This window comes from Metschnikowia bicuspidata (genome assembly GCF_001664035.1).
Source record: "Metschnikowia bicuspidata var. bicuspidata NRRL YB-4993 chromosome Unknown METBIscaffold_1, whole genome shotgun sequence".
NCBI lineage: Eukaryota > Fungi > Ascomycota > Pichiomycetes > Serinales > Metschnikowiaceae > Metschnikowia > Metschnikowia bicuspidata.
The window spans coordinates 2934297-2961145 of NW_017387731.1; the positions used below are offsets into that span (position 1 = coordinate 2934297).

General features: G+C 43.2%; 8 protein-coding genes across 8 annotated transcripts; 4 read left to right on the forward strand and 4 right to left on the reverse strand.

Moving 5' to 3' along the window:
* Positions 1-410: 410 nt before the first annotated feature.
* SUR7 (Sur7p) lies at positions 411-1241 on the forward strand (the record flags this gene model as incomplete). The annotated part of the gene is made up of 1 exon (XM_018856653.1): positions 411-1241. The coding sequence occupies one exon, from the start codon at positions 411-413 to the stop codon at positions 1239-1241; it is 831 nt and encodes a 276-aa protein (XP_018714144.1).
* A 1475-nt stretch (positions 1242-2716) lies between these two features.
* Positions 2717-4675, forward strand: PTK2 (protein kinase; the record flags this gene model as incomplete). The annotated part of the gene is made up of 2 exons (XM_018856950.1): positions 2717-4251; positions 4336-4675. The coding sequence occupies 2 exons, from the start codon at positions 2717-2719 to the stop codon at positions 4673-4675; spliced, it is 1875 nt and encodes a 624-aa protein (XP_018714145.1).
* A 256-nt stretch (positions 4676-4931) lies between these two features.
* On the reverse strand, positions 4932-5703 carry RPL32 (60S ribosomal eL32 domain-containing protein; the record flags this gene model as incomplete). Its single annotated transcript, XM_018859486.1, has 2 exons — positions 4932-5314; positions 5571-5703. 2 exons carry the CDS (start codon positions 5701-5703, stop codon positions 4932-4934), a joined length of 516 nt encoding a protein of 171 aa, XP_018714146.1.
* A 1020-nt stretch (positions 5704-6723) lies between these two features.
* FMP27 (Fmp27p) lies at positions 6724-14516 on the forward strand. The gene has a single exon (XM_018853905.1). The coding sequence runs from the start codon at positions 6870-6872 to the stop codon at positions 14469-14471; it is 7602 nt and encodes a 2533-aa protein (XP_018714147.1). The 5' UTR covers positions 6724-6869; the 3' UTR covers positions 14472-14516.
* Positions 14517-14560: 44 nt separating this feature from the next.
* On the reverse strand, positions 14561-15132 carry MED19 (Med19p; the record flags this gene model as incomplete). The annotated part of the gene is made up of 2 exons (XM_018859487.1): positions 14561-15006; positions 15072-15132. 2 exons carry the CDS (start codon positions 15130-15132, stop codon positions 14561-14563), a joined length of 507 nt encoding a protein of 168 aa, XP_018714148.1.
* Positions 15133-15460: 328 nt separating this feature from the next.
* Positions 15461-16936, reverse strand: METBIDRAFT_76649 (succinate-semialdehyde dehydrogenase (NAD(P)(+)); the record flags this gene model as incomplete). The annotated part of the gene is made up of 1 exon (XM_018858566.1): positions 15461-16936. One exon carries the CDS (start codon positions 16934-16936, stop codon positions 15461-15463), a length of 1476 nt encoding a protein of 491 aa, XP_018714149.1.
* A 1025-nt stretch (positions 16937-17961) lies between these two features.
* On the forward strand, positions 17962-18621 carry METBIDRAFT_9916 (uncharacterized protein; the record flags this gene model as incomplete). The annotated part of the gene is made up of 1 exon (XM_018859488.1): positions 17962-18621. One exon carries the CDS (start codon positions 17962-17964, stop codon positions 18619-18621), a length of 660 nt encoding a protein of 219 aa, XP_018714150.1.
* A 192-nt stretch (positions 18622-18813) lies between these two features.
* Positions 18814-25821, reverse strand: CHK1 (Chk1p; the record flags this gene model as incomplete). Its single annotated transcript, XM_018856594.1, has 2 exons — positions 18814-21012; positions 21070-25821. 2 exons carry the CDS (start codon positions 25819-25821, stop codon positions 18814-18816), a joined length of 6951 nt encoding a protein of 2316 aa, XP_018714151.1.
* Between the last annotated feature and the right edge of the window lie 1028 nt (positions 25822-26849).

A 26849-nucleotide genomic window follows, 5' to 3' on the forward strand; every position in this document is an offset into this window, starting at 1 on the left:
AACGGTATTGCAATGGGTGAACGGATGGAAGTTATTTGCTTAGCAACCATAAGCAAGCGTGAGAAAGAGAATAATGAGCATACATTTCCACCTGCAGGATCCACACAAGTAAGTCATTCCCAAACAAGCGGCCTATGCATCGTCACTGCCCTTAAATTTGTTACATAACACCCGTCCATTCTCTCGTATCATACTTTTTTTTTCTTTGCTCCCTGCTCATTCACCGACTATTCTTTTGCTTCGCTCCTACCACAGAGGCTAAATTTATTCGGACCCACTGACTAGTTCAACTCGAACCCCCAGATTCGTGTTGTTTGAGTCAATTATTTCTATTTCCATCGAGCCGACTTGCGTGGTTTGGCAACTCTAATAGCAACTGCTTAAAAAAACTTAACGAACATCGTTTTACAATGAAGCTCATCGGCACACTTTTGAATCTTGTGCTCTTGTCCGGCTCCACACTCTTGTTGACGTTTTTGGTGTTGTCGGGCTCGGTTAACCACTTCCCGTTCGACACCTTCTACTGGGTTAGGGGTGATACTTCTGCCATCACTGATGCCTACAATGAGTCTGCGTGGACGTTCTGGGGTGTTTGTGACTACAATGATTTCAGTACCTGTCAGAGCGGCCCGGCTTACCCAATCTCCCCCGTTGACAACTTTGGCACCACTAGTGGTGTTCCATCAGACTTTGTCGACAACAGAGACACCTTCTTCTACTTGTCCAGATTCGGATTTGCTTTCTTCTTGTTGGCCCTTGCTTTCTCTGGGTTTGCCTTGCTCACCTGTTTCTTGGGCTTCTGCTTCAGTTTCATTGACAAGGTTATGGTTGTGTTGGCCATGATTGCTCTTTTCTTTGTTTGTGGGGCTGCTGCATTCCAAACTGCCGTGGTTGTCTTGGCAAGAAACGCCTTCGCAAACGACGACTTGCTGTCTCTGCTTGGTGTCAAGCTTTTAGCAATGACGTGGGCTGCTGTCGCTTGTTTGCTCTTGGTGTTCTTCATCACCTGTTCTTCCAACATTGCCAACTCATACAGAAAGCACATTGAGAGAATCAACGAGCAAAACGTGTACCCTAACGATGACTACGCGCCAGAGGCTAGAAACAGCCAGTCCGCCTTGGGCGATGACTCGTCTTTCACGAGGGCCAACGTCCCCGAGAAGAACGACGCCGATAGCGGCGGAATTCGTTTCTTCCGTATCAAGAGAAACCAGAAGCCATCGGATGACGAGAGCGTTTAACTGGGCACATAAGCACCCAGCTTTGAAAATGCAATTGCTCCAAAGAATGTTTGCACCGTCTATCACGTCGTGGCTTGGTGGCAGGGTACTGTTACCCTCATGAATGTGTGAGGAATGTCAAGCGTATACCTTCGTCCCTTTTTTTAAGTAATTCTAGCTGAATCAGCGAAAACTAATAGTTTATAATATATATACCTTGTGACTAAGCTGGTTTTGTAAGAGATGTTCCAACAGAGCATTTGGAAGCTTACCTCACGGTTTCTGATTTTTGGAATGCCCAAAAGTCCTGCAGTGCTCTGCGATAATGGTTATCTTGAAGGATTGAAGATGTGCCATGAGCATCCGGTTACGGCGAGAGGTTTCCCATTTTTGCACTAAAAGAGGGAAAACCTAAGATTTCACTTCACCGCTCCAGCGCTGCGTGCTAAGGATTTCCTAGAATCTAACGCAACAAGAGAAGCAGCACTAGGCCAGAGCTTTGTCATGCTATTCTGGCATGGCTGTGGCGGGCTGCTCATATATCCTTTTTCGGCAAACGCGCGCGGCCACTGAGGGGAGGGATAAATGACATCAGGTATCAGTGGAACGGCGTTGGCGGAGGAGTGTGACTATAATTCCACGTCATGGGCACGTGTGGGCCTCCTACATAGTCAGACATCTCTGCTAAAACTACTTAATTGTGCTATTCTAGTTTTTTCCCAAGCGCAAACTCTCACCAATCGAAACCCTCGCTTGGGTAATTTGAACACGTGCAGGGAAGGATGTGCAGCTCGCAATATCGAACCACCCCCGAACCGCACACAATCTGCCTGGCTTTAAACAATTTGTCCAACGAATCGAGCGCTCCTGCACACAGAGCCGAAATAGGCCAAGGAGCAACTGAGCCTGTCGTAAACCCATTGCATCATACCTTCGAACGTGTACCACCTGTCTTTGTATATCAAACAAGTCCACAATTCGGAAGTCGTTCCTGAGTATTTTCTTCTGCATTATTTCCTCCACGGTCTGCCTTTCTTCTCTAATTAGCATACGCTTGCCAACACAATCCCCCCATCACTGCTTCCGCTTAAGCTTTCATCTCGTTCATCATATTACAAATCGCTCGTCACGACAGATCTTTCAGCATGGAGCACCAAAACCACCATCACCATCATTTTAGAAACATATTCAAGAAGGAGGGTAGCTCTGATTCGGAGTCGTCCTCCCGCTCTCACTTGAGCTTGTCCAAGTTTTTCCATAAGGATAAATCTCAAGCAGAGTTGGTGAGTCCAGCCAAAAATCACGAAAAGAGCCCTACACTCTCCCGCAGCTCAAGCGCTGCATCATCGAAGAAAGAGAAGTCGAAAGACACCCACATGCTGCCTTTGATGTCGTCACAAGCTTCCCCGGTAAATACATTCAAGAGAAATGACACACAATTGATGCTCCTGAGGGGCAACTCCTTACGTGGGTCATCTGTGCGGAGAGCAGAGACTATGAACCATTTTGATAGACCCTTGGCAAGCCCTGCTCCAAACAGAAAGAACTCGAATCACGAGAAAATCGTGTACAATCCCTTTGGCTTGAACAAGCTGAATTCCACTGTACAACACCTGGCTCTGTTTTACTTGAAGGGAGGCCCCGACCAAGGTTGCCGTACTGTGGCGAACCCAGTGGCGAACCCAAATGACTATTTACCAGAGGAGCTTCAAGAGGATCACATCAACTTCTTGCAAGATTTTCAGTTCGAGAATATCGACCGCACTATTGGCGAAGGTGGGTCCAGTGACGTGCGAAAAGTCACGCTCTCATCAAACAAGAAGAAACACTACGCATTAAAACGGTTGAGTCTCTTCAACAAGGAGCTGGACGAGGAATTTTACAGACGCGCGGCGAAAGAATACATTATCAGCCACAAACTCTCTAAGCTGCGCCATTGCGTTTCCACCATTGCTTTGCTTCGCATACAATCACAAGCGACCATCACCAGGGGTTGGGGTATGATAATGGAGTTTTGCGAGGGTGGCGATTTGTTCAACACCATCATCAAACCAGGATGGAAAAGAACCCCACTCAATGAGCGCTATTGCATTTTCAAACAAATCGCACACGGTTTAAAGTTTCTCCACGACAATGACATTGTGCATCGCGATTTGAAGCCAGAAAACATTCTTTTGGATCGCCATGGCGTTGCAAAGCTTTGCGACTTTGGTGTCAGTGACTTTGGGCATGAAGAACCTGGGGATTTTGAGAGCCCGGTGAAGCTTTCCACAGCGTATGTGGGTTCCCCGCCATATTCTCCACCTGAAGTTATGCATTTGAAAGATTGTTCACCAAGTGAAGTCAAAAAAAACGCCTATGATCCGTTTAAGATGGACCACTGGGGATTGGGTATGCTTCTCTTCTGTATTGTGTACTCGGGTGTTCCTTTCCAGCAATCTAGCACAAGTGATGTGCAGTTTAGAGACTACAAATTTAGCAGAGACAGATACTGTTCGGACAACCCAGGCTTCAAGAACAACACCGACCTCTCCAAGGGACCAGGTTCTGAATTTAAGTGGGCAGCGCAGTTTCAGTCATCGGGAGCCGCCAGAGTTGCATGGAAGCTCTGTGATCCATCAACGATTGCTCGCTATGACTTGGACTTGTTGTTCCAAGATCCTTGGTTTCATGGTCTTGAAATGTGCCTTTATGAACATCCAGACCAGCAAGTTGACCCATTTGTTCTTCCGTCGGCTTCCAATTCGCATCAAAACTCCAGAGCACCCTCTAGGAAAAACACGATTATGTCCCACCAGGAGGACAGTGACCATAGTACGCCTCACACACCTGTGAGAAGTATGCTTGACTTGGTGGGTGTCCCTGAGAAGGATCATGGCATGTCTTCTGACCAAGATGCCGTGTCTGTTCACTCAAACTCTTCTTTGAGCGCCATACCTTTGAACATTGCGCACGACGATAAGATCCCTCGCAAGAATAGCGGAATGTCGTTGTACCTGTCGTCATCAAATGGGTCTTTTACCAAACCAAAGTCAATGCTTGACTTCGGCCACCTCCACGACAAATCTCCACCAATGAAAATCAAAGACAGCGAATTTAAAAATGATAAGACTAGCTTGTCTTTGGAGCCCCTCAAAGAAGTTCTCACGCATAGTGAGACAGGTGTTGATCAGAATACGCAAAAGTCAGAAACATTCGGGGACTCGAGTGAAACGGACGTCAATGAGGACATGCGCCAATTGAATGGGGAAAATCCGGAGGATGCTAGCGCAGCAGATGCCCACGAACCTATAAAGGGCCACGCGCTTGTGTTGCCAGACGAAGAGCCTCTTCGAGAGAGTAAGGATTTACAGCTAGACGCTAATGGCGTTTGTGAACTCGGCTACAAGATAAAGAGGCATCATCATTTAGGTGTGAGCAACGCTGTTATAGGTGGTGGTCTTCAAAGGCGATAAGTACTAAATTTGTATACTCACACTTCCAGGCGAGCTTGTGACCTTAGATAATATGGAATAAAAGCATGGACATCAGCTACTTCACTGGTAGGTTTCTTTTAGTTATTAGAAACCATGGAGATACCTCCCAAAAGAGAAAACCCCCAGACCACTTTGGTACGTTCCCATCATACGTTCAAAACAGCTACATTTCCAAATGGACAATGATTATATGTATTTGTGAAAGGAAACCCAATATATTTTGAATTGTGTACATTTAAGCCTCCAAGGAAACTCTACCCTTAGGGTTGGTCACCTTGACACCGAGAGACTTGGCCTTAGAAACAATGTCAACTCTGTTCTTAGAGGAGACGTTGTGAGCAATCTCAGCAGCGTAAGTCTTGGTGTGCATCAACAAAACATCCAAGTCGTTGACGTTTCTGACAAGGTAGACTCTGTGGCCAGATGGGATCATGTGCTTGGTCTTCTTGTTGGAACCGTAACCAATGTTTGGTTGAGGAATGGTTCCTCTGAATCTTCTTCTGACACAAGAGTCAATACCCTTCTGCTTTCTCCAGCTCTCACCAACTCTGTGGTATCTGTCAGAGTGGTGTCTCTTGAACTTCTTGGTGTACTTCTTGACAATCTTTGGAGTAGCCACTATTTGGTTAGTAAGGGAATAACAAATAATAGAGACAGCCTGAATTTATATGTATTTCGAACGTGGCCTAATTCAATACTGTGGTATGAGGAACATTCTTCCATTCTCGTATTTTTTGCCTTTGTTTGAAAAGATAGGATTTTAGATCCAAAAGCCTCGTGATCCCACATTGCCCGGATGCCTTTCAGAGCTCAAGGGAGGTGATCATGCTTATAGATTGGTCTCTTTAATTTTGTCATAGCGAATCCAACATACTCTTGACAGTGATCGTTGATAAGTATGAAAGAGGTCTGAACGAGATTGAACTGGCTAAAAATTTTCGCTGAGGTGCTGCGGGCGGGAGACTGGTCGTAATGTACAGGACACAATGAGCAATGAGCGAGGGCATTAGCCCTGAGGCCGATCACGTGCGCGCGTAGGGTTGTTTCTGGCGCCGGGACCTTGCTGCCTTTGTTGGATCCGGTTTTTTAGGAGCCGTTTGTTATCAAGCAATTCTGGAGTTTTGATGAAATCTGCAATCCTTGGTTCCTTTAAGTCTGCAATTGCCAACAAACAAATTTTCAAAAGTTTTGGTTTATTTAAATGTGGTGTGCAGAAGAGCACATGCGTGCTGATTTCAATATACGGGTCCGCTTGTGAGTACGACGGGATATGATATTGCCAATGACAGAGCACCGAAGTGAAACTATATCCTTTTACTATAGTTGACCCAGCTCCACGATTATGAACTAGTTCGAACCTCATTGACTATGACTGGATTTCTTCGAATATTTTGAGATTTTGAGATTTTACAGAGATATGAAAATTGAGTTTTCTTTTAAAAACGTCCTCCCTGAAAATTATATTCAGTAACGCCTCTTAGCCTAGAAATCTCGATCTTGAGTCACCATATGGGCGATCAAAAATATATTTGTAATTGTCAAGATCATGGTTCATTGTAACCTTGTCCAAATGTACACAGAGTAGCTTGTATGAAGCATCTTATATGCATGGAAGGCGGCGGGATGAACCTGCACGTCATGCTCCATCCTACACAAGTCTGCCATTGCCAAAACATAACCGGCAGCAACGGTTGCAAATATTGAGTTGAAGTACTAAATTTGCTTAAAATTAACGGAAGCTGTGCTAGACAAACTTGTACGTCCACGTGTAAGTTGTGTTCACTAGACCACGATGTCCGACCATGCATACTTTATTGATCCTTTCACACAAGTCTCTGTATGCATATCCATAATAAAAAGATTGATCAGATGAGCCCCATATTTTCACGCCTCAAATCTCTACAATGACGGTATGTTGCTGGTAATCTATTTCCAAGGTAAATCTGGCTTCAAGCCTAATACAGACTGTTTGCAAGGCCGTGTGATTCCCCATATCGTAAACCGGTATATATATCAAGATACCCGCTCGCAACGAGGAACTCCATGCAGGCTGCCCCGGATGCTTGCTTGAACGGAAACACCATATCTCCGGCCTAGCTTTAAACTATACTGCACTCTATATAACGGTCCCAAGAGCCCATAGCTAATATCAATAAAGTAAATTAACCACTTTATGAACGAGTACATACTTTGGGTGCTTGCATTGCTCCTATGCTGGAAAGTCGCATGGATCATCATATACTACACTAGTGGCCTATATGTGGGATATGTATCCATCAATAACGGGGTGCTGCTCAATAATTTCAAGCTTCACCGCGGTATCCAGATTTCTGCCTCGTCCGTCAGATGGAGGCTATGGGGAAATACCAAAAAAGTTGTCATCTCAGACCTCAATGTGATAGTACCGCTGCGAGTTGGAACCGTGAAGTCGAAACCTCGGGGAAGGACCATGTCGGACTCACCCATCACCATCTTTCCATCCTCGAAGCTTTCAAAATGGGCCATCAAGTCTCTTCTTTTCATAGTCAGGAGGGTGGACTTAGAGCTCAAAGACCCACGTTTTGGCCTTGAGAAGTTCGTAGCAGATGCAAAATCACTTCTGTTTGTCTTTCATTCTCAGAAATCTCTAGAGAGCTCAAGCATCCGTGACATTCACTGCCTGGCTTCCGCCTTACAAGCTCGTGTACGCCTTCTGCATTCAGGAGCCCAGACCAGTCTCTTGCGCATTGGAACGTTGTCCACTTTGTTATCTACATCCGTGAATACACATAATGGGTTGCTATCAAACGTGGTAACAAAACTCTACGTTGACGAAGCTGAGCTCAATATGTTGCACATCATAAGAACTTTAGTTACTTCTTTGGAATCCTGTTCACGTGGCGGGTCGAACACGCCCACTACAAAGGTGTCTTTGGAGTCTAAGTTGAGCCGATTTACGACAATCCACAGGAAATTTTCACCATGCTTCAAAGAATGCTCAATCAACATTGTAAGCTTCTGCGCACAGGATATACCCGTGATTCCCTCAGTTTCTGATTGCAGTCTCTCGGAGTATCTTAATCTGCTAACGGCTGGTGACATAATGTACACATCAGTAGACGCAGCATCAATTCACTTCCAAAGATTGCTACCCACTTCTGCTGGGTTCGACATTCATTTCAGCTCGGCACAGGACTTGCCAATACATATCACATTTTCTTCGCTGCTTTTTAAGGCAGGTTTTGAGTGGAGGGAGGCCATAGGAGATTTTTCATCGTCTTATGGGTCCCGGAACGAGCTTATTTCCATACCGAACTTTAGCTTCACGTTAAAAACAAACGCAGCAAGACATTTGGTTGATGGCTTTGGCTTCAAAAACTCAATATTCGAAATTTTTCTGTCAGTGAATAGTCCCACGTTAGACATCGATCACCATCAACTAGCTATTCTTGCTCATAACTTCACGGTATGGGGAAAAATTATCACTGAACGAAAATTGCGTCAGAAGATCTATGATAAACATCATGAAAATCTGCGTCTTTCTGCTTCAAAAACTGTCTCAGGGGACGAGCGAAGAAATATACGAGTGAATAATACGCAAAATTCACCGAGCCAGTCTTGCGCTCCCCAAACTTTACGCAAAGATCTGATGTTTGATAGAGCAATAGTCCTTTTGAAAGATTATTTTCCTAAATTGAATGCTAAAGTTACTGTTGAGCAACCAAGAGTATTGATTCGGGTACAGAATCCGGATCTGGCATTTGTACAAATGCTCATGGTTTCGTACTCCCTAATGGTAGTCCATATCCTGACAACGAAAAAGCGGGACTACAATATTGAATGCCAATTTATTCATCCCAATGTGACTTTTAGCGAAAAATCTGATATGAGCTGCTTTACTGATGTTCTTCATGTAGAAATATGCGGCTTAGGAGATGCAAATTTGAAGTTTCATATCATGAAAGACCTAAAAATAAAAACCAAAGTACAGATTAATGGTTCATACATTGATTTGACAAAGCCTGATGTGTTAAATGGTCTTCATGATATTATTGATCAAACGAGTTGCAGTATTACGAAAACTTTCAATCTGTGTCTGATGAATGCTCGATATGATCAAACCATTCATGAGCTCAGAAATCAAGTAACAGCTATCTGTGAACAACAAGGAGAAAAAAGCGGCCATGATCTCCAAACATTTTTATTCAGGTACATACCTTCTTGGCTCGTGAGTTTCGATTTTAAGCTCCTGAATATTGAGCTACGAGTTGGTTCTGCTTCACCTTTGCTCCCACTGGACTATATTTCAGAACTTTCTAACTTGGTCAACAAAACTTTTGATCAAACAGATCGTGTTGTATGTCTCGAAATGAGTGATCTCACAATCAGTGTAGACGATCGTTGTGCTTTGCGATCAAAATCTTTCCAGCCTGTGGTACTGTCCTCGTTTGCGTCAACTATCCCGCAGATGTCGTCTCAAGACTTGATTGAAAGTTACTGGTCTGTTTCTTCAGAAATCTCAAACCTCAAATTGAGTTTTATCAATGAATCCGAGCGCTCACCTATTATATCATTGCCTTCCATAAGACACAACACCAATGCTCTATCAAGAAATTCAAAAGATGAGCTCTCACAAGAAGTCACTATAAAATTAGTTGATATAAACTTCGACAGGCAAAAATTGTTTGTTATGATTGGACTGATTTACCTTATAAATGAAACAGTCGTGATGCCTTTGAAAAAGCTTCACCTGAGAATAAAAAAAGAGACACATACTCTCAAACCTGTCTCTAAATCTTACAGTAAGCGACATTTATTGGACTACACCACTTTGAGCTTTAAGATAGAAAATGTTGATTTCGTATTGTCTCTTTCGACTGAATTCAAAGTCAGGCTACAGTTTTACACATCACGAATTGGTTATTCGAATGGCATTGTCACTGTTACCAACAAGTTTTTGAGAGCTATGGTGATTTCTTCCTCATTGGCTGGACACTGGGATCGTGTGCTATGCGTCGATTCTCTTCATGCGAAGATCGGTGATACCACGGAGGACTATCCAATTAATTTGCTGACAAGCGCAATTAGGTTTATTCAGCCTCATGGATTTGTCGTTTACAAATTGTTCGACAACTTATCCGTGTTTCTTAAGATTGCGAAACACCTTGTGAGCTGCTTTCGACGTCAAAAAAAAGAAACCTTTGTGTTTCCAACAGAATCCAAACCCGTGGTGTCTGTTGGAATAAAATTGACAAGTGCCAAAATATCATTAAATATTGAAGATGATCCGTTTGAAAGCGAGTTGAATATGATATATCAACTTGGTTTGGTGGAGCAACGCAAACGCCTTGAACATTTGAACATACTCGACGAGCAATGCAGACAAAAGCTCTTATCGGAAACTGATTGCAGTGCTGCATTTTCATCACTTCAAAAAGCTTTCGAGAGGCTGTGGATCAGAAAAGTTGAAACTTACAAAGAAGAGCTCAGCAGAGAAGTCTCGGAGAACAAAAAATACTTATTCGGTGATGAACTTGATGTGAGTTCATTCAAGTATGATAAACTCAGGCCATATCCCCTTCATGCGCCGCTTTTGAGCGTGTCGTTGATTGGTGTCCAATTGAATATTTTGAAACCAGAATTTTCTTTGCAGAATTTACCAGACTTTCTCTACCAACATGGGCAAGGTGTTCCTCGTGGGACAAGATATAATTTGATGATTCCAACTTTCATCAAATTGAATTTAGAAGAACTTAGAATGCACTTAAGAGATTATCCGTTGCCGCTACTCCACTTGCCATATTCCAAAAATCACAGTGATCATGGCACAGCCCTCAGCATGAGTGGTCATTTAATCATTTGTGAAGCACTTGTTCTCGATAAAGCACACCTAAGAACGCTCGAGGTTGAACTTACAGATAAATCCAACAAGACAAACCGTGAGACGACTTCATTCGACAAATTGACTATTCAGAAGTCCCTCTCCACCGTCAAACTCTACACAGACATGAACATTGTATTTGGTTCAGCTCAGCCGTCCCGATTTGTTTGGGGCCAATCGTATCAATTCGGAATTCAGCAAATTATGCTCACTGTTGATCAATTTTCAAAACCTCCCGTGGACATTTCCCCAAAATTGGGGTTTTGGGACAAGCTAAGGTTGATAATCCATGGTAAAATTTCCATCCGGACAGGTTACTCTGCAAGTATTGAGGTCGCATTCAAGGGTGGAAAAGACCCGTACGATCTTTTTGGTGAGTCAAACGGCTTTATCTTGGGGTTCAGGGATTCAGTCGTGTGGAACATTAATCAGGCCGATGACTCGTCCGACTTATTCAATATTGTTGCTGATAAATTATCCTGGTACATTCCAAATTATCCGTCAACAAAGCTAGTGTGTTGGTCCAGAGACAGCTCAAAAGCAGTTCACCTTCCTAGTGAGAAATCATTCATCACTTCTTGTTATGGGTTCTACTTGGGGCGAACTGACTCAAATCCTGTCGTAAAAGACACCGGCTGTTGCGAAAAGCGGGTAGTAGAATTGAGTGGGGGGATAAAGTTTTCTGTGGGCTTTCTCCTTGAGCGTTTTTCCACAGGCGAAAATGAGTTTTCAACAACAGGGAAACCACACTTTGAAGTTGAGCTCCACAACCCGGAATTCACAAGTATAGATCATGATTCTTTCGAGGGTTTCCGATCAGACAGACTTCATATGGCAATTGCCTTGAAGGCTTACACTAAAAATAGCTACAACACAATTCACTTGAGTCCCGGTGTCATGAAGCAATTCTTTTCTTGGTGGAAAATCTTTCAGGGAAATATGATGCTCCCAATTCGCAAGGGCAGGCTATTTGGGGAGAAGAAGAGCTCACAGAAATTCTCTAAACATCTTTTCTCAAATAAATTTCTTTTTGATATTGGAAATTTGTTTATCGGGCACATAATCCAAAAGCTTGAATCAGAGGTGCAGAACGACTATTATTCCTGTGTTGGATTACGGGCAAAGGTTGAACATTTTTTAGTTGACCTTCACCAAAAGAAGGAAGAAATAATTGATGTTCATAAAGACTTGTCACGACGAAAGAAAGTCATGAAAATGCGCTTTAATTTGGGTCAGGTTTCACTCAAAAACATTGACCTACGATCCATCTCTGCTATATTCTTTCGTGACATCTACCAGCAGGGGCAAGGGCAGAAAAACCAAAGCCAACCGCTGAAAGTCCTCCTAGAGATTTTTGACAATGACGACGAGTGGCTTGACGTGAGAGATTATGTCGAATGTTTCAGACCATTAATTGGCGACTTAAAATCTGCAAAGATCTTACCTCTTCTTTATTCTGAGGAATTTGTCTATATGAGAGACACAACAAATGGCATAAACCTCGAACACAAATCTGGAACTAAGATGCATAAATGCAACCTAGATCTTACAGATTACAAGTCATCTGAAATCCAGCTTTACAAGCGAAGAGTCAAACAATTGTCAGGGTTGCCTTCCCTGCAAAAGAATCACGAAGAGTTTCGGGTATCAAAACGAATTGAGGTTTTAAATGCTTTGATGGCCAGTTGCAAATCAGATCGAAGAAATTTTGCGCGTAGTGATAGCTTTAATGTGCTTGAACTGAAGAAAGAAGAAAGCTTTCATAATAGGTTTCTTCTTGTGTCGATGTTTTTGAAGTGGAATGAACAAGTTCGCAATCAACTAATGAAGTATATTCATTTTGTTCATTTGAACAGCAGCCACAAGAAGTTTTTGTCATTTGGTTTCATGAGCATTCTTGAGGGGCTCATTGAGAATCAGAATATGCCAATTGATGAACTCTCTCTCGCGACGTCGTTTTCCGAACTGTTGAACCGAGAGAGTGTAGACTCCGAGACTCCTGATGAAAATCAAAGTTCTCAAAAGAGGTATGACAACTTCGATAAAATCATTCATCAGACCACTTTGTTGGAGGACATTGTGGAAAACTACAAAATTGAAATTGTCTCGCCACAAATACAGCTACATTCCGAAGAGCTGAAAGACTCAGTCATAATAGTAACGGCACCTTGCCTAGAGGCTAAAATTGTTTCTGTTGTAACAAAGAAAGAAAATCAGCCTCTCAATGATCTCGATGTCATGGAAAAACGGTACGGAGTCATTTTGCATGAAGCTAGTTTAATGGTTATTGACGAAAAAGATGTGAAGACGAATCCATATGCATTCGAAACAACACCATATGGAACTCAAACAAAATGGCCCCCTTTTTTGGGAGTTGAAACTTGTAAAAGACAAGATTTAGCATCTCCAGATACCTTGCTTGCTCAGCAGATGTCCGTAATGTTGACTTTTGATCAGCCTTTAGCATCAAGCTGCGATACAATGGATACGACAGAAAATGTTGCTCGCAGTGAGAGAAGCATCAACATGTCTCGAAATGCGGCTGATAAGCTAAAGATTGACATTCCACGAATTTCTATCAACTGTACATCAAAACAGTATTTCAGCCTTTATGCTACAATTCTGAGCCTCATGCTATATATTGAGCCCTTGGCTGCGGAACTAAGAGAAAGAGTAAGAAAACTTAATTTTTCTATTGACTTTCAAGACTTTCGTGCACTTCGAGATCGACTCGAAGATTTATACGAATATGTTGGGATCACAAAAGAACTCCTCAAAAACTACAGCTTTCGACAAAAAAGTTTTCTTGATAATGAAAGCTTGAATGATTACTTACTCTTGGCAGATAAAAAAGCCTCATTTGAAATGGAAATTGTGTTGATGCTACAGATACTCTTTCTGGGAGATATTGCCAGAGGCTCGTTATCACGTGTCGTTCAAGATTGGCGAATAGCGGCGGATGATATTACAATCCGCATGTTGAATGATGATCGGAGCCATATTATCGATTTGACCATTGATCGTGGCGTATACAAACGTGCCGTGAAGGACGATGGGTCTAATGATAATCGTATCGAAATAATGAGTATCAATGGCCGCAGTCTTCTGTCGAATTCTCGATTCAAAAACTTTTTGGAACCAATTGAGCCCCCTAAAGATCATCACTTAGTCACAATTGACTGGTCCATGAATAAGTCCGTCGGAGGAATAAAAATCATCGACAATTTTGATATAAGCTCGCTTCCGCTAAATGTCAAAATAGAAGAAGAAACCGGAAGACTGCTTATTCGGTTCCTCTTCCGTCAAAACAAAAGCCGGGACTTGAGCCGCAGTCCGGTCATGGGAGTTAAAAAAGGATCCCGAGGCAATGTTAACACCTCACCGGACAAATTCAATGTGGAATATGCACTGTGCGATGAAATAAAACTGAATGGCAAAAAGTCAACATTTTCAAAGGGCTCAGACAAAAATATTTCGAGTAAAGAATCCTCTCTAGCCACGAGCTCAAAGACAGACCTTGACGAAGACTTGAACTCTATGATATCGAGATCAAAAAAGTATTTGAGCATTGCCAAGTTGACATCTCACCTGTTTGAGGTGATGATAACCTTGCGGATGAAAAATGGATTAAAAAGGTGGCTCAACGTTACTAATTTCCTTTTGGTATTGCCACGATGGGAGATCCAGAGAAAGGTGTTGTCACTATTTGAAGTTGTGGATTTCTTCAAGTCTGTTGTCGTCAGATCATTAATGAGCCACTCTTTAAGGATTTTGCGAAACAAAGTCACAACAAGACTGAATAATCTTCGGCGGTACAAAGCTTTTTTGAGAAACATACACATGCTGTCTTTATCTCTCCCTCTCGAGCCTGCAAATCCTAACACAGTCCATGAATGTTCAAAAAGCTCGAAGTGACAACGAAATAGTGACGCCAAGAATGATAGTCGTTCTCTCTGATAAACGATCTAATCCATTACAGACTTGTGGACCAAATAAATGATATTTTAGATATGATGGCGCTTGTATTCTACCCCCATAAGCTGCTTTTTTTTCCGCTTTCTCTTTGCCTCTTCGGACTCGCCATTGTCATCTCCTCTCGTGGAGGCGGCTTGATCGCTCAAGGCCAAATCAGACGGAGAAAAGCCCGGAATTCCGTTAATGGATGTTTTATCAAATTTCAAAGCAGCACTAAGCAACTCCGGGTTGAATTCGGTGATCACGTCGGGGATTTTAGCTAGCTCTGGGTCCAATATCTGGCCGTTTAAAGGCTTCGAGGGCGGTATTTGATGCTTGCCTTTCAAGTCTTGGATGTGGTTCTTATATGACTTTCTGAGTTTAACTCCTTTCGATCCATCAGGTTTTGTTCTGCCTAACGAGCTGGCTATCAGTTCAAGGTCGTACATAGCAAGCAAGTTATCAAGTGGAGTAGGATTTGGGGCATTATATGTAGCTAAAAGTTAGTAAGTTGTGGACATCTTTCAAAAGCTTTCGGACGCAATATTTCAAAATACGTACCTTCTTGGTCAATGAGATACACCCCTTCCAATGGTCGCTTTATTTGATCAACGTTTTCCATCGTGTTCTTTAGATGATGACAGATAGATGGAAAGCGAATTGCAAGAGTGCGCACTCACAACTTTGGTATAGGCTACGGCTCAAGCACGACCAAAAATGAGCCAGTATTCCATGACACGTTTTTTGGCCTTGAGTCTTGTCATCAAAATAGCCTTTTACAATTCCTACGATAACGTTTGGTGAGAATTTGATTTGTGTTTCACGGAAATCCCCTCTCTTCCTTTGACTCCTCGGTAGCTACTCCCAATTCATCTTATGCGGACGTCGTGCCCGTCTACAAGGTAATGATTGAAGAATCTGTTTTGCTCTCCTAAATTTCGACAATATGCTTAGTCAAAGACATTCCCGAGGGTGATGGATTTCACAACAGTATAGTCGTCCATACCATACAAAGAACCCTCACGTCCAAACCCAGATTCTTTTATTCCCCCAAATGGCATACTGGCATCTGTGAAAAGACCGGTGTTCACACTGACCATTCCGACTTCCAACGCCTCGGAAACCGTGTAGATAGTGTTAAGACTTTCAGAAAACACGTATGCGGCCAAACCATATGGGGTGTCGTTGCAATGCTTGAGGACTTCTTCCTTGGTCTCGAATTTTACAATCGCTGCAAGAGGCCCAAACGTCTCTTCGTGAACAACCTTCATGTCATTGGTGATGTTCTTCAAGACGTAGGGAGCGTAAAAGTGTTTTCCCAATTCTTGGAGGGTGCCGCCTTTGACCACAATCTCAGCACCCTTGGAGACCGCATCTCTCACGTGCTCCTCGACCTTATCAATCGTTTTTGTGTTGATCAAACAGCCGTGAGTCACGCCCTTCTCAAACCCATTTCCAATTTTGAATTGGCGAACTTTTTCGGCAAACGCACTGACAAAATCATCGTACACCGCAGATTGTACGTATAATCTGTTGGCGCACACACATGTTTGACCTAAGGAGCGGAATTTAGACGCAATCGCCTGGTCCACAGCCAAGTCGAGTCTGGCATCATTGAAGACGACCACCGGCGCATTGCCTCCAAGCTCCATGGACATTTTCTTCAATGTTGGGGCACATTGCTTGTACAACAATTTTCCCACGGGAGTGGATCCAGTAAAGGATATCTTTTTAATTGCTGGCGACTCGCAAAACTTCAAGCCACATGCTGGGGTAGATTCAACACTGACCAACACCACGTTGAAAACACCCTTCGGAAATCCCGCTTGGTCCGCTAAGTACGCGAGCGCCAACGAAGATAGAGGCGTCTGACCGTCTGGCTTCAATACACACGTGCACCCTACCGCAAATGCAGGGGCGGCCTTGCGAGCACCCATGGCGGAAGGAAAGTTGAAAGGACAAAGTAAACCAACAGGACCCACCGGCTGTTTGTATGTGATGACCTTGTTGTTGAAGTTAGCTGGTTGGATGGTGTGGCCATAGTTTCTCTTTGCCTCTTCGGCAAACCACTCGAAGTATGACGCGGCATACTTGACTTCGCCAATGGCATCGGTCAAGCACTTGCCGTTTTCCCAGGTGATGATTGCAGCCAAATCGTCCAAGTTTTCCATCATCAAGTTGTGCAAGTTTCTCAACCATTTGGAGCGCTCCGTAGGGCTGGTGTTCTTGTAGGAGGCAAAGGCTTTACTTGTCACATTGATGGCCTCGTCGATCTCTTCGGGCGTTTGGTCAGGGAGCTCGACGATAACCTCCTCTGTGGCTGGATCATAGACCTTGAAAGTCCTTTCTGACTTGGAGTTGTACCACTCGCCGTTGATAAAAGGCTTGGCTTCAAAAAGCTTCTTGTTCTTCAAGACAGGTGCCATGTTCAATCGAAGGAGTTAGTGATAAACGGAACCGGATCTGCCGGGAAATCTCGCTGTCAACGAGCGGGGCTTCCCCGGATTATAAGATCTTTTTTCCCAATGTATGCTCGGCAAAGATTGCAGTAGCGGCTTCCGGCGGCTCCGTCCCGCTAAGAGCCTCGCGGTTGAGATGACGCTCTTCCATACTGCGCTACGCCGCGCGAATTGCGGACTCGAATATCCAATCATTGCTTCTTGGAGACTATGGACTTATGGGCCACAAGTAGTTGATGGGGAATGGTCTCAGGCCTGGGCAAGCTGGACACCTGCATTCCCACACCATCAGTTTTGGTGTTTTGTTTTGTTTTGTTTTTTTTTCAAAAAAAGAAAAAAGATAACTCTACGCATTGGGTGATTCATTCGATATAATGTCTCTTAAACAAAATAAAAAGGTGTTTTTCAGTCGGAGTGAAGACAAAGAAAAGTACGGGTGACTTCGGCAGGTCGCCCTTTCCGGCCCCCACTGGTTGTATCTTGGCGCGGCCAGTACTTTGCAAGACGCGCCAGACGTTTCAGTTAATTTATGATGAGGAAATGGGTGGTGGCTTCTTGAGCGGTATAATCTTGGTAACAGGCACTTAAAGGTGAAGGGTCAATTGCGCTCAGCGCTCTAGTTAGATTTGGGCTACGATCAGTCACAGCAAGCAAGCCCTAATGTGGTGCAACTATTACAGTTGAAGATGCGCGACAACTAGAAGTTGAACATTCTCCCAAATGCGCAATTGCACAGCATACTTCCGCTTATGCCAAAGCCCTCCCAGGTATTGTGTAACTTCCCTCAACCGTTTCAGAATTCATACCTCACTTTCGCTGCTGCACGGGTTAGGTGGTTTGTTTTAGCAAGAACAGCTATGCATCCGGCATACATGCCGAGGCAGGCTTGAAACAAAACAAAACCCTGTACATAGACCCGCGGGTACGAATCCTGTTCTCCCCTTAAATAAGAATCTATAAAAACAACTTCACCTACTATCAAAAAACCGCAAATGTTCCAAATTGCACGTTCAAACACCGCCAAATTCGCCGTTTTCCAGGCCAGATGCTTCACTGGGGCTCAATTGTTGAGCTCCCAGGCTGCCGTCGCAAGCAGAAAACCGGTTTCCCCGGAACTCAAGGATTTGCGAGCCCAACTCAAGCTGGAGAAGCTGGTCTTGAACGAGATGAAGATCGAATTGAGGAAGATTTTGGACAACGAGAAGAAAAAGAAAAAAATTGCACTTGAGAAGAAGCGCGAGGCAAGAGCTCTCAGGCCATACAAGCATATCACTCCATTAAACCTTTTTGTGAAAGAGAACATCAAGAGCATTGGCGCTTTGGCTGAGACCAGTCAAGCGTGGGTCAAGTTGAGCGACGCGGAAAAGGAATCATATGTTGAAAAAGCCAAAAAGTTCAATGAAGACCAGCTGAAGATCTACACTCCAAAGCCAGTCGGACCTGTTCCTGCTTACGCAAAATTCTTGAAGTCCGTCTGGACCGCAGGAGCCGACTTCGGTGAAGCTTCTAAAGCGGCTTCCCTGGAGTGGAAGAAATTGACACCGGAAGAAAAGATGACATTTTCGCCTTCCGACAAGGAGCGGGCAGCCTACAAGTTGGCTTATGCCGCCTGGAAAGAGGAGAGACTCAGGCTTGCTAACTCCAAGGCCTAATTCTTGGCCCTGGTGAACAGCCTTTTCAACAAAGGGCGTGTCTGAACTGATCAAATTGTGACTTCGCTCAAGTTTTGGTTTTGTTAGGTTTGTAGTAAATTAAAGCTTCTGACCATTGATCTAGCGTAAAAATATTTCATCGAAAATGTGGTACATTCTTGCGTTGTAGCATCTTCGTATTACATGATAACTCTAGTCATTATTTTCTCTCATAATTCCAATGACCTTTTGCAAAGCTGACTTAAGTTTCGCTGGCAAAATTGGTTTCGTCACAAAATCGATCATCCCGCAGTGTAGACATTTGCTTCTCTCCTCCCCAGCAACGTTCGCTGTCAACGCTATTATTTGAGGCAAAAACTTTGCATGGCCCCTCTCCAAATACGACTTTCTCAAGTCCTGTGTAGCTTGGATTCCATCCTTCCTTGGCATTTGTATATCCATGAAAATAACATCGTATTTCTCACCCTTCTTTAGCTTTTCCTCGCACTTCTCGAGAACTTCAACACCATCTTTTGCGTGATCAGCGATGTATCCTAACTTTTTAAGATGCTGCAGTGCAACCCGTAAGTTTACTGGATTGTCCTCCGCAATCAAGATTGTGAGCGGGTTGGCATTTTCGGCCTCAACTTCGGACTTTCCTCGCAGAACAGATTTGGCAACATCAGGACCCGAGCTAATTGGTTTTTGTAAGGTTTTCACAACCTTATCAGGGAGTGATTTCCAATTGAAATTATTCTCGAGAAGTTTTCTGACTGATTTTCTCTTAATGGGAGAAAATATCAAGCTATCAGCTTCAATTTCCTTAAGTCTCTGATCAGAGAGCATCAGGCCAAACCTAGTCAAAACGTAAATCAGGGAACGTTTCCAGTTCAAGGATGACCTGATCTTTATATCATTGAGTATCATGTTCTTGTCAATGATCAAAATCTCAAACTCTCGCAGCTCTCGTATCAAATCATTGATACTGTCATACAAGGCGATAGTCGCCCCATAGTATTCCAAAATATCTCTAAGAGCAAGTCTTTTCCATCTGGTATTTGAGACAATACAGACATCACGGGGTTCAACTTTTGAAGTTTTGTCATTAAGAGCCACTTCAAAAGGACAGGTGAAGCAAAACACCGAACCTATCCCCTCTTCGCTTGTAAATGTAATTCTCCCATTCATGATCTCAGCAAGCTTATTTGATATCGCAAGACCTAGACCAGACCCACCGTACACTCGTCTTGATGAGCCATCCACCTGTGCAAATGCTCCAAAAACTTTAGATCTCGAATCTTCCGGAATTCCTATACCTGTGTCTTCAACAGTGATGCTAACTTCGTATCTAGCGTCTGTAATAAGTTTGGCATCTAAGATAACTTTCACATATCCTTTTGAGGTAAATTTCAAGGCGTTGCCAACCAAATTGATTATTATTTGGCGAATTCTCGTAGGATCCCCCTGAATGGTCTCAATCTGGGGGCACCTGTTGAAATACGCGAACTCCAACTCATCTGATTCAGTTTGCTCACTTGAAAACAGTATTGCGCTTTCAATCGTGTCGTTGATCGAGAAATCTTCAGTTTCTAGTGTGAAAGAACCATGCTCTATTTTCGTGAATGCAAGAATCCCATCAATGATATTGAGGGTTACCAAAGCAGAATCTTTGATGGTCTCCACGTATTCTTTTTGGATATCATCCAACTCCGTATCCAACAAGAAAATAGAGCATGCAAAAAGGGAATTGAAAGGAGTTCTGATCTCATGAGACATGTTAGCCAAAAAACTCGCTTTTTCCTCAGTTGCTTCCTCGGCAGCCTTCTTTGCCAATTCCATCTGTGTGTAAACAACAGATTTTGAGAAGGACACTGCAGCTTGGGAGCAAAGCAAGTATAAAAGATCAATTTTTGTAGACTCGACCAATGGGAACTGTAGCTTAGGAGAACCACTGTGAAAATGACTCTCAAGATAAATGACACCTATTACCGTAGAGGTTGAAATAGGAATACAAATTCCCGAGTAAGAAGGGTTGTTGCTGTAGTAAATATCCTCATTCATGTCATCTTCATGCAGCAGGAGTTTTCTCTCTTTGCATGTTATTTCACCCGTTAGAAGACACTGTAAAACCAATTTAAAAGGCACCAAGTCAGTTCTAGTTGCTAATTGTTCGTCATCCAACAAAAAAATACTATTATTGGTGCCAATGGCTTTGATCGTGGGCTCCTTTGTCTGAAAGTTCAAAATCACCGCACCGTAATCGACCCCTGAAAACATCAAAGCGCTTTCTAGTAGGGTCTGAACTATCAAGTCAAGACTTGATGATTGAGATATAGTGAGACATAATCTGATAGCCTCGGTCCATTCACTATTCGTAGGTTCATTTGAATTCTTTTTTTCAATGGATTTTATCTGCCCCAGCTTGGGAATAAAATTCGCGTCACTAGCTGTCAGCTCCTTTTCTACCACTGATGGATCTATTCTTAGATTCGATCCCTGACGATTATTGGGATAAGAAGAACCTTCGAAAAAATTTGCGTTTTCAATAATGGGTTTCTCAGGACTGACCATCTTTCGAATTCCAGCCCAATTAAAGTTGTCTGAAATGTCTGGAAAATCTTTCTTTATGGCCAGGATTTGACTGGGAGCGTTCATTGCAGAATATAGAGCAAAGGCTCTATGTGCGTACTCGTTCGCTCTTTTTTGACTCTTCGATACTCTTTGCAACCATTTTGCACATAAGCGATTTGCCATAGCGACTGCCAACCAATTTTGCTGTCTCTGCGCATCATCTATGGCTTCCTCGAACAAGTCAAGTAGGGTCAACTCTGACGCATTGGAATCTTGTGTCTTAATACAAGCCTCAATAAGCTTCATTTCTGACCCAAAATTTACATAGCAAGTTGTTGACCAAATTTTAAAGTAAGACTCAATTTCCTTGGCCAATTCTAGTCTTTCCTTCTTATTTTCCGATGTGTTGCAGTTTGTGAGGCAAACAACAGATATAAAGTAGAACCAGATGTGCAGAATAGACACGGGCGTCTTTCTCAGTAAGTCAAAAGCTTTATCCATTATGAGGGCGCATGCTAGTTGAAAATTTTGTTCAGAAGACGCTTTGATGACTGCATTTGCTAAAGCCACAAACTCAATATCCGGTTTCAATCCCTTCGAAGCTGAATACACTTGGGTCAAATATTCTTCGATCGGTTCCTCCAGACACCAAAGTTCGGCTATGGATTTAAAAATCAGGATTTCAATATCATTTGAGAATGATACGCTCTTCTTAGAGCTGAAGCCTGAGCTAACGTAGCCTCTCAAATTCCCTAAAAACATCAGGTTCGCCAGCATCCAGTTATCGATGAAGTAATTTACTGTCTTCGGGTCATGTTCTTGATTAATCAGAGATGCCGCTTTTAATATTTTAGGTACAGGGCTTCTAAACTGACCCATCAATGTCAAGTAGGACTCATTTATGCTCTGAGTAAGTGCTGTACTTGCTCCCTTATTTTCGTTTATGGTATCCAATGCAACATCTGTCAACTCTTGTGCTTTCACAGTGCTCATGTGCTCGCCAGGTTGAAGAAACACATTTGCCAAATGTAATAAAGGTATCGCGCAAGAAGAGCTGCGACCATAACGATGCATAAGTTGCACCAACTGGGAAAGGATTGCTATTCGAACATCTGGAAGATCAAGTATGTAAGTCGGGTTGATCATATCCATGATGAACGATGTCACGAGGAGAAACAGTTTGTTTGTGGCAGCTTTTAATGATTTCAAGTCGCGTATCTCACTCACCGATAATGGCAATTGAGTATAACTTTTCGCGGCAATCTTTCTCAGCTCAACCACATCGTTTGATACATCAATCTTAAGTCGTTGCAAACTGATGATCGCCAATCTCATTCCATCTTCGTACTTTTTCATGTTAAACAACGAGCAAACCTTCAAATGGGCCAAGCTAAGATTTTCTTTGCCAATATTGACTTCCACTTGCTGAATAAGACGAATACTTTCGTCAAAGTTCTTGAGTAGGTAGTTACATTGTACCTGTGTCATAATGATTTTAAGTTTGCGCCTCTTATCATCTTTATGAACAAATCTCATGGTACTGGTAAAATATCGCAAAGCCAATGGTAAATTCGACGTTGAAATGGCGTACCTGCCGCCAGTGATCAATGCTTCATTATAATGCCTGAAATCTTCTGCCCTGGCAACGTCACATGATCGGTAGATATGCGACACCATCAATAAATAGGAAGTGATATTGACGGTTACTTCCTTGGAAAGTTTTCTCTTCATCTGTAAACCGCATTCCCGATGGACTTCCATAAGCTCGTTACATTTCCCCATCTCTCTGATTAAGTGTATTCTGATAACATCATGGTCAAATTTGTATCTTGCACGCGTAGCCAAGTCCCACACAAGACTATCTTCAATCTCGAAAACAAAGTCATCACTTGCAATAAGATGAAAAGGCACTTTATAGCATATACCTGTTGGAACGATGAGTCTAGTTTTCATGCAAAACAGCAAGATTTCATTAACTTCCTTGAGTGAAATCCCTGTCACAATCATTAAGTCAGACATGCTGAAATATCCATTAACACATGTCACAGCAGCATACTTCAACAATCTGAGTGCCTTGGGCGTGAGAGCGATGTTCAAATACTCTGAAATAATCAGTCCTATTTCCGTTGGAGCTTTGCCTGATTGTATTTCCAGATCTAGACATCCCCAGAATGAATTGGTTCCAAGATGTTTCAATCTGAAAAGGCGTGTCAAGTAATTAAGTGAAAGGAGCTTTCCATCCACATGGTCATAAATTCTTCGGGTTATAGCAGCATCATTTGGATTACTCGTGAATTTCTCCAAAAATCTGTCAAACTTCACAAAGCTTAGTCTCTCGACCTTTAAAATATGGAAGGGGAGAAGAAGCGATTCTGTAGTCGCTTGAAATTGCGGAAAGATTGCATTTTTTTCAGCAAATTCTGTTGTTGCCGCTTCATTTTCGAATGACGCCACAAGAAAGAGTTTTGAGTCAGGCAGCTGACTGGAAAACTGAAGAAACTCTCGCAACATGTCGTATTCATCTTGTGTACACAAATGAAGGTTTTCAAGTAAGACTGTAAGGCCTTTCCTTGCAACAAGTGTGAAAAATTTCTTGAAGATGAATGAGTACTTTAGTTCAATATTAAGCTTTTGTTCTTCAAAGCCTGCGTCGCGTGACTCCTCCTCCATGGATGGATGTTGACTTTGAACTCCATCAGTAAATAAATCCCCAAGCCCCCCCGGTGTGCTCGGACCAGAGTTGTGAGCAAAGCTCAGCGAATCATCCTTAGTTTGTTGTAGAGCTTTGTAGTGAGTACCTAATAGAGTTTTCAAGCTTGGAATTGCGCTGAACAAAATACTCAAATCAACTTCAATTTCGGTTGTGAAGGTTTTTCTCCACTCATTGATAACTTCCTCTGAGGATGAAAGAATCTGCCTAGTAATACTGTGTAATGCAAACATTGAGGAAGCATGCTTTGAAACATTGTTGTCTTCAAAATGGTATCTCCAGTTCACGATGAAATTGCCTTTGCTTTGTGCCAAACCAGAAATTTGCTCCATGAGAGTAGCCTTTCCGACACCTGCGTCGCCTTGTAAAACAATCACCTTTGACGTCTCGGAATTATTGAGGATTTCGAACGCAGCTTTCCTGGGATCAGAATTGTTCGAATTGGTTATCGAAGAATGGAACAAAGGGATTTGTTCTGTAGTGGGTGCAACGATATCTTTGAATGCCAATTTTCCATTCTCCTTTCTGATTGGTTCACAATAACTCTTTACGACAAGCTTTAAATCATCGATCAATCGATCAATACTTGAGTACCGCTCGCTTGGGTTCTTTCGAAGGCACTTTAAAACAACGTAATTGAGGTCATTACTGATCCACTTGGGCCCCAAAATTTTGGGTTGAATAGGGTTCTGATCCATGATTATTCTTTGCAAAGTTGCAAGGTTGTCCGAACGGAAAGGAAGGCAGCCGACTATCAACTCGTATAACACAACACCAATCGAATAAATGTCAGAACGGTAGTCCACAGATGTCATTCCACCATTGACGCCTTCAGGAGGCATGTAGTGGAACATATCTTGAATAGTGTTGATGGTCTTTTTCCTGTACAGCTCAGATGAGCTCTCGATCGCCACGGAAAAATTGAAGTCCCAGCCAATGACGAAAACATTCAGTCCGCTTGTGTGCTCCTTCAGTCTGAGCGTAGAAACCAAGATACTATGGCTAGTGATACCATTGTGACATATTCCTGCCTTGTGTGCAAAAGACAAGGTCTTTAGTGCATCGATTATGTCCCTTAATATCTCCACAACTAGAGAAGATGGCTTCGAAAGCTGCTTTACCTTGTTCGCCAACTCCACATAGTCACCGTTTTCAGAACCATGTATTGACGATGATCTTTCCAGCGAAGCCGTGCTATGATCTGAGAAGCCTGAGATAATGCTGCCCGACCACAACGATGTCTTTTCAGGGAGAATTTCTCTGATTTTCTCGGAATAATAATCGTACATGGACTTGAGACTTAGATCAGGATAAACCAATGCCATGGATTTCCTCACTACGCCGAGGGTCTCTTCCTCTACATTGAACTCCTTGATAGGGTACAAAATCCCCGGCAAGTCCTTCGGTAATGTGACGGGAGACCCGGCCGCAAGTGTCTTCCACGAAGGGCTCGGAGATGTTTTGCTTGGAGATTCAACGTCCCCAATAGTCCATAGCATTTCTTCAGAGGCCGGGTTAAGGCCTGATGTGATATACCAGTCATTGAGGAACCGAGCCGCGTGCTCCACGTGAGCAAAATCTGGAGAAAGCTTGATGAATACAGACTCTCCCGTGATTTCATGCAATCCCTTGAAAATATATGAGGTGGCGTTTTTAGGAGATAGTTGATCCAAGATCTTGTATCCAGCAATCGAGGTAGGTGCAATGAAGGTGTCTTCAGGCAGAGACTGGGGGATACTTTGGGCCCCGGCCTCGCGCATGTAACTGTTTTGGTCCCTAATAAAGTCGATGTCATCAGCGTACAGCGAGTGTGCAAATAGTTTTTCTTTGGTGATGACTCCACGTTTGTTGCTTGTGTGTTTCAGGGAGTCTGATCTGGTCAAAGGTGTTACTGAAGAACTGTTAGATGTCGGTATCAAGGAATCACTCACGTGAGACATCAGGAGGGTATGGGAGGACCTTGACAGCTCGGAGCCCGAGCTTGAAAAGGTGTTTAGGACCTGGTCCACTCCTTCCCACAGATTTGAGGAATCCAGTTTGACGCTCTTTTCTGACATATTAGTATATCAGAGGTAACGTGAAAAGGCAGCCGATGGCAAATGAAGATGGGGTGGGTCTTTTTTTTCATGGCGTTTCTCAGCCTTTCCTGGTTATCGGTTCGGCTCATGTCCCAATTGAGGTGGGGTGTGCAGACAATGCAGATTGCTAAACGCGGGCGGCGCGAACAAACGGCACATTCAGGTACGATGTTTCGCTTTTAATAAGCGAATTCCAATCAGACACGCATGCTCTTTCCCTGAAAGAACCATGTACGAGGCCGCGGCAGAACTTCAGATGTACGTTGTTCAGCATTTCTTGCCAAGAAATGCTGTCTTGTTGAAAGCATGGTTCAGATGGAGAAGCCACTGATCCACTGGGCGCGCCGATGACCTCACTAAGCCATCATGCGGGTTTGTCAAACCAAGCTCGTTATAAGATGACGCATAATCTAGTTCTTTTATGTATTTATTTCTCGCTTGATATTTTCGTTTTATTACTCAGCCTTCTAGTGCCATCCGAACTGCTTCATGTGTCTCTTTCTAGACATGGGTACAGGTAGTTACAAGTCCGGTGGTGACCAGATTAGTTGAGATGCGCACGAACGGTTTGCCGCGAGTCGGCTCAGATCTCGAAGGAATTCCGTCTTTTGCATTGCAGAGCTCGGGAGATTCAGGAGACATCTGGCGCGCAAATCGAAGAAGTATTTGCCGTGCCAAAGCGTGCTTCTAGTTGCGAAAAGGTTGTAGTGCATTTGCCTTTTCCGACCAAACTATATCCAGCATTTTGTGTTGATCGCTCTTCTTTGGTTATTCATGCTCTGAAAACAGTAAGTTGTAGAAAGGCTCGTCATTCAATTTCTCGCGAAATGTAACATGTAATCGTCCTTTCCTCGCCTGACGTAACATTCTAGCTCTGTATTAAGCGTGAT